Source organism: Priapulus caudatus, unplaced genomic scaffold (assembly GCF_000485595.1).
Source record: "Priapulus caudatus unplaced genomic scaffold, Priapulus_caudatus-5.0.1 Scaffold266, whole genome shotgun sequence".
Lineage (NCBI taxonomy): Eukaryota > Metazoa > Priapulida > Priapulimorpha > Priapulimorphida > Priapulidae > Priapulus > Priapulus caudatus.
Window position 1 is genome coordinate 35,727 of NW_014577327.1, and position 6,489 is coordinate 42,215.

The 6,489-nt window shown below is 49.8% G+C and overlaps 1 protein-coding gene across 1 annotated transcript in view; it reads left to right on the forward strand.

The window, feature by feature from the left end:
* Nucleotides 1–6,489, forward strand: part of LOC106808291 (retinitis pigmentosa 1-like 1 protein) — a 66,785-nt gene that overhangs the window by 27,561 nt on the left and 32,735 nt on the right. Inside the window, exons 5-6 of the mRNA XM_014810945.1 lie at nucleotides 5,326–5,688; nucleotides 6,141–6,200. Of these exons, the coding sequence (XP_014666431.1) occupies nucleotides 5,326–5,688; nucleotides 6,141–6,200 (423 nt within the window). The remainder of the gene's footprint in view (nucleotides 1–5,325; nucleotides 5,689–6,140; nucleotides 6,201–6,489) is intronic.

Genomic DNA, 6,489 nt, shown 5'->3' on the forward strand with positions numbered 1-6,489 from the left:
ATAGTGCGGACGCCGCCGCGGTGTGTAGGGTATGCCGTATCATGTAGTTTTGTCGTAAGAGAGAAAGAAAGCAGAGAGCTAGAGCAGAAGACGAGAAGATCCGACGAGGAGAGAGAGAGAGAGGAGAGCGCGCGTGATTGCTGCGCATGCGTTGCGTGCGTAGCAGTGGCTGTGTGTGTGTGTGTTTTATTCAGAATGTGCAGTCGAAGTTCTCGCGAAACGCTGCTACCTGCACGTTCCGGCCCAACAATAAAACAGTTGCGTATCACGCATCATCATACATAATACGAAGAGCCGCTATCACGGCGCTAACGGATAGTTGGCGAGTTTGCGCTGCTAGTTTAAACACTCGCTTCCACTGGTGACTTCGCAAACATCGCTTTACGGCTACTTTTGCGAGACGCATCACGGGTCGCTGTATGTGTCGTGCACGTGTAGAAATATGTCATTTCCGTAGAGTGAATTCCCGAACCTAATCTACTCGTGTACGTGTAGGCCAAACTGAAGCAGTTTGCATGCTGAAGATGACTCGACTACCTACGTATATATACGTGTCTAGTCTACGCTAACCATTGGCTACGTTCAAGGGTTACGGTAGTCTGAGCCGTCAGCGTGGTGATCACACAACATTGAACATATCGCACGTTTCTACACGTCCAACATATAACACATGCCATCGCTTTGTCTGCCTTATAGGTTATACCATCGGACAAATTGTCGGTCATTTGTATTTGCGTCAAAGTGGAGTGAATCGGAGCTTATTATATAGATCGACGATCAATCGGACTGCGCTAGTATTAATGGTTAGTCAGTTACTGTCTCGTGTGGGGCATGCTGTGTAGTTGTGTCGATGACGTCTGGATGTGCGTAGATCTATGCTGGGACATTGGCGATGCAGAACTAGCATTCACAAATCATCGGCATTATGCATAACTGCCCTATATACTCCGTTAATCTAACATTCACACATTACGCCTACACCAAACGCTATTTGAGTAAATATTGTAGACGGCGGCACCACGTATGACCCATACCGTTACATATTATATATATATAATATATATATATATATATAGTATTATATATATATATATAATATACATATACATATATATACATAAAATATACATGATAAATATACAAGTATATGCGCTATAAGACCCCGATAAGACGTCACAGCTGAGTCCTACGTAGCGCTGCAGTGCATGCTATCGGCCAGCTGGATCTGCCCTCTATGTGTGTAGGGTGCCTCGCCGATACGGTGACCGGCAGACGTGCAGGACGGGGATGCGGCGACCATATCATTGCCCCTGCGGCCGAGGCTGCCTGCCATTCTGTGTGTTTCATTCGCTACGAGCAATCAACAACTGCTTCAGTTTCTGCGCTCACTCCGCTGCCTGCCAGGTATGGCGATCGCGCGCGCACCCTATCATCTCCCGAGCTGCCCCGCACACACCTATTACGCCTCCAGCAGCAAACTGCATGCAGCGCCCTTCGCTACAACTCAGATCACCAACTGCCACAAAGCTGCCTGGTACTATTTATTCAAGTGGCCGTGGAAGCTCCGGGCAATATCCAGCAAATGCAATCCAACTGGCGCGAAAAGGTCGGCCGCGCCAACAAAACATTAGAAATTTCTATGCATTTACATGTGTTTGGCTGGCGACATATACTAACCTTCCGAGCTGCTACCCGCCGCCGCATACAAAACATCCCACGAACAGATGGCGCTCTCGCTTTTCGCCCCTCAATTCACGCCCCCTCCCTCCCGTATCCTTAGTGTCACTACACCTGCTGGGCCCACTGCATGCAGTTGGCGCACATATACTAGCCTTCCCCAGCTGCCTGCGCGCCATATTACTACGCTTCTCGAGCTGCCCTGCCGCGCATATACTTACCTTCCCCGAGCTGCCCGCGGCACTATACTACCATTCCCGAGCCTGGCCCCTGCGCGCATATACTACCTTCCCGCGCGCCTCGCCGCGGCGATATACTTTACTTCCCGAGCTGCCCCCGCCTATATACTACCTTCCCCGAGCTGCCCGGCGCGCATTATAACTACTTTCCGAGCCTGCCCCGCGCTATACTACCTTGTACGGCCTTCTACTATTCGCGACGCCTGCTACGGCTGTACACCAGACGCAACTATCTATAAACCGATCATGAGTTATATTCTGTATTTGCTTACCTTCTGCAGCCGCGTTCGGCCTACTTAACGGCACCTCCTTTCCCCATTGTCAGTCTGTCGCTGCATCTCCCGTTGTCTGCTTCCTTTTGTTTTCTCTCCCGTGACGCCCGTTACGTGTCGAGCTGTTTGCCTCCAGCAGTTCCTTGCGGCGCGACAACTCGCTCGCCTTTCCCATTGAGCTAGCGTAGCTCCTCCCGCTTTGGTATCCGCATCTAGCCTTACCTCTTAGGTCACTGCCTTGCCTTCGGCCTCTGTTGTACTTCTAGTTCTGCCTCCGCCTCACATCCGCCTCTGCCTCCCGCGCTCGTGTTTCTGTCTCTGCCTTCCCCTCTGCCTTTATCCCTGTCTCTGGCCACTTATCTGCCCTCTGCTTCCCCCTCTGCCTCATGACTCTGACTCTGCAAAAAGTCTTTCCAATGATGTTTATCAGCTATTATCACTCTCAACCCTCATCCTTAGTGTCTGCCTCGCCCTCTGCCTCTGCCTTCTGCCCTGCTTCTGCCTTTACTTTCCGATTTTGCGCACCGGTTGACTTGGACTCTGCCTCTGCCTTCTGCCTTCCGCATCTAGCCTCTGCCTCTGCCTCTGCCCTCATGCCTCTGCCTCTAGTCTCTAGCTCTGTCTCTGTCTCTGCCGTCCGTCTCTGCCTTCTGCCTCTGCCTCTGCCCTCTGTCTCATGTCTCTCTCTCGCCTCCGTCTGCTGCTTCTGGTCCACTGCCTCTGCCTCTGCCTCTGCTCTGCCTCGTCTCTGCTTCTGCTTCTGCGTTCGCTTCTGCTCTGACCTCTGCCCACCATTAAGATCTGCCTCTGCGTCCGCTCTGTTTTCGCCTCCCCTTTTCGCTGTGTTCCGCATAGGACGCAGTCTTTCCTGCATCAGGTTTACTTCAGTAAACCTCAACGGCACCTGTAGTTGTCATTTACATCGCACCTGACCGAACAACATTTCCCAGTTCCATATGTTGCCCATCGCCGGGTCGACTGGCGCGCGGCGGTAGTAATGCATGTAGGAGCGTCATAGTCGATCGCTCATCTGCCTCCGCCTCACTCTCTGGCCTCTGCTTCACTTTCTGGCTTCGCCTCACCCTCTGTCTCCTGCTTACTTGCTGGCTCTGCCTCACCCTCTGCCTTGCCCTCTGCCCTGTTCCACGCATCAGATTCTACGTCATCCTTGCTTGTCTTTGCTATTCTGCCTTCACCTTCTACGTACTGGGTCATCTCTAGCCTTTGGCTGGCTATTCCTAATGCCACCTCCAAGCTGAGCTGACTGCATTTGATATCACGGTACCATTAATAAATCTGTTTTCTATTTTCGCTGTCTTCATGCCCCCCTTCTTCTGCATTCGTCCCAACCCTCTGGCCTTCTGCCTCTGCCTCTGCCCCTCTAGCCTCTGCTTGCCTCTGCCATCTGACCTCTGCCCTCTGCCTCTGTCTCTGCCCTCTGCTCTGCGCGGCTGTCGTCTGGCTCTGGCCCATGCCCTTCGTGTCTCTGTGTCTGCCTCCGCTTTCGCGACCCTGCCGATAGAACGAGACCTTCTCGCTGCCAGGGCTTTTCAGTAAACCCCAAGCGATATCGACACCTGTAGTTGTTCATTCGATTGCTCTCTGGCTCTTCGTCTGCAGCGCACGTCGTTTTCCCGTCCGAATGCTTACTCCGTCCTGCCAACCTGGCGTCGGTAGTGGGGTATCGTTATAGTGTACATGTAGGTAGTCGCCTACGCCAGTAGCCCCAGCCTATCGTTATTCGTCCCTATGCCATCCACTTTCCGCCCGCCTAACGCCAGCTCCGACTGAGTCATCGTTTGTGCCGCCTGGGCTGCTGACATAATCGGATGTGATCGTTTTGTCAAGCCTGTTGGTTCCGCCATATCCATTATCCCACATAGCTGCTGCTCGAAAACGCTGGAGAAGCGAAAATCAACACATGGATATTTTACCGGCGACGACGACGACCGATGACGATAACGACCGACGACGACGACGCACCGACGATAAAGAAGCGATGATGTTACGCCGACGCGACAAACGATGTACGCCAAAACGTGTTTGTCTTCTTACTAGTTTACGGAAAAGTATCGAGCTACGCAGAGTGATAGAGTATGCAGAGATAAACTGAGAAAGAGCAGACGAATATAGCAGCAATTAGTGCCGCCAATTATCAGCGGCAAAACAACGCACACGAAGTTGTGAGTTGCGTTCTGGAAAGACAACAGACGAAAAACCAGCACCGTGAGGCGTCTCCCTACCAGAGATGACGGGCTCATATTGATTCAGGCAGGCCATGCGACGCCTGAACACTCAAGCTGTTGCGAAGTCCAACGCGCCCTAACCAATAAGCAAGAAGACAAGAAAGAGAAGAGAGAAGAGAGAGGAGAGCAAAAAAGAAGAAGTAGCAGAAGCCAGAACGAACAAAACAAGTGTCGGCAAGAAAGAGAAAGAAAGAATTGGAACAAGCGAACCCCAAAAGCCAAACACGCCCAGAACGATGTGCTTGTGTGCTGCGACCGCCAAGCTCACAAGTTCAATCATAGAGCTTACATATTCTACGAAGTGCCAAACATGTCTCACCGCGCGGGAGACGAGACATCGAAGAAGCAAAACTTTGAATTCGCGCTTCATGGTTGTTTTTATCTCCGGCTTTGCAGAAAGATCGGCATGCCGCGAATTGCGACGCCAGCCCGTACTGCCAAAAAGGCACGCGGGTCGCGCAACCCCCTCCTCTTCCGTAGGCACGCTACACATCGAATACTGCCGGGTCACGCAGCAAACACTCTTTGGTATCAGGTTAAAGGCAAATCAGCAGGGCTATCATGGTGAATTTCAGCGTCACACGCATAGTCACACAATACGATCACACGATACGATCTTCGACACACACGCGCGCGCGCGCACACACACACACAACACACACACACACACACACACACACACACACACACACACGCACGCATACACACAGCCACAGAGTTTAGTATTCCCCTATGTTTATTATCCGCATAAATGCAAACGATGAAAGTCTGAAAGGCAGACGGCATACAGTGACTCTGTCGATCACAGCGCGCGATTGTAATATAAGCAGCAGCTGAACAGCTCTGAATAATACACGCGGAATGCCGAACGAGACATTCATACCGTTGCAGGCGAACCGGAAGACGAAAAGAAAAAAACAGAAACCGAGATGATCGGCGAGCAGGAGACAATGGTGAAACCGGAACCGGAACCAGAAGGCACTGGTGAACCAGAACCAGAAGGTACTGGCGAACCGGAACCGGAAGGTACAGGCAAACCGGAACCGGAAGGTACTGGTGAACCGGAACCGGAAGGCACTGGTGAACCGGAACCGGAAGGCACTGGTGAACCGAAACCGGAAGGTACTGGTAAGCCGGAACCGGAAGGTACTGGTGAACCAGAACCGGAAGGTACTGGTAAGCCGGAACCCAATAAAGGAGCATCCGCCGAACCAGAAACGACATCTATGCCGAAGTCTAAAGGATCGGGAAAAGGTATACAGATGAGCATATTTATGATATATTCATATTATTAATGATCATATTGTGCTAGCGTAGATAACGACGTAAATATGATTTCTGGACGATGGTTAGAGTTACTAACTATAACATATACTGTGCGTAAAATGGCGACAGAGTTTACAATGTTGCTATATCCATCTAACCTGCATCTGGGTCCGAAGTAAACATTATTATAGTAAAACATATATGTGGTATATCAATATTGTAGTATATATGGTATGGTATATGGTATGTTAGCATACATTAAACATTAAAAATAATAATTAAATTTTATCTATTTTCACTGCAGTGCATAGTTGTCCTAATAAGGGCGGGTTGTAAGCGATCATTTAAGTCACAGACGCTCGCTGCGCGCGGACCCGCCTCACAGATTTACAAAGCATGCCTATGATAAGCATTCTCTTTACCTGTCGTTACCTCCGCAGCTACCATTGCTAAACCACCCGGAGATCCACTGCGGAGTGCCGCAGCGACAGGAAAACCAGGTATGAGCATCTTTACAACACTGCTACTGCTCTAGTGGTTCGTCGTCGGTGTTAGAAGAGATACAGAGAGTCTGTTAGTTGCTTTAGTAATGAAATACGAAAAGGAGCGATCACGTGTCAAAATTATACGTCACTTATAAAATTAACGTCACTTAATATGAAACGCTAGATTTGCTTTTGCGTTTTTACTTTGTGTGAGATATTCTGATATATATATATATATATATATATATGAATATACAATCTAATTAAATAAATAAATAAATATAAATATATATATATACAAGAG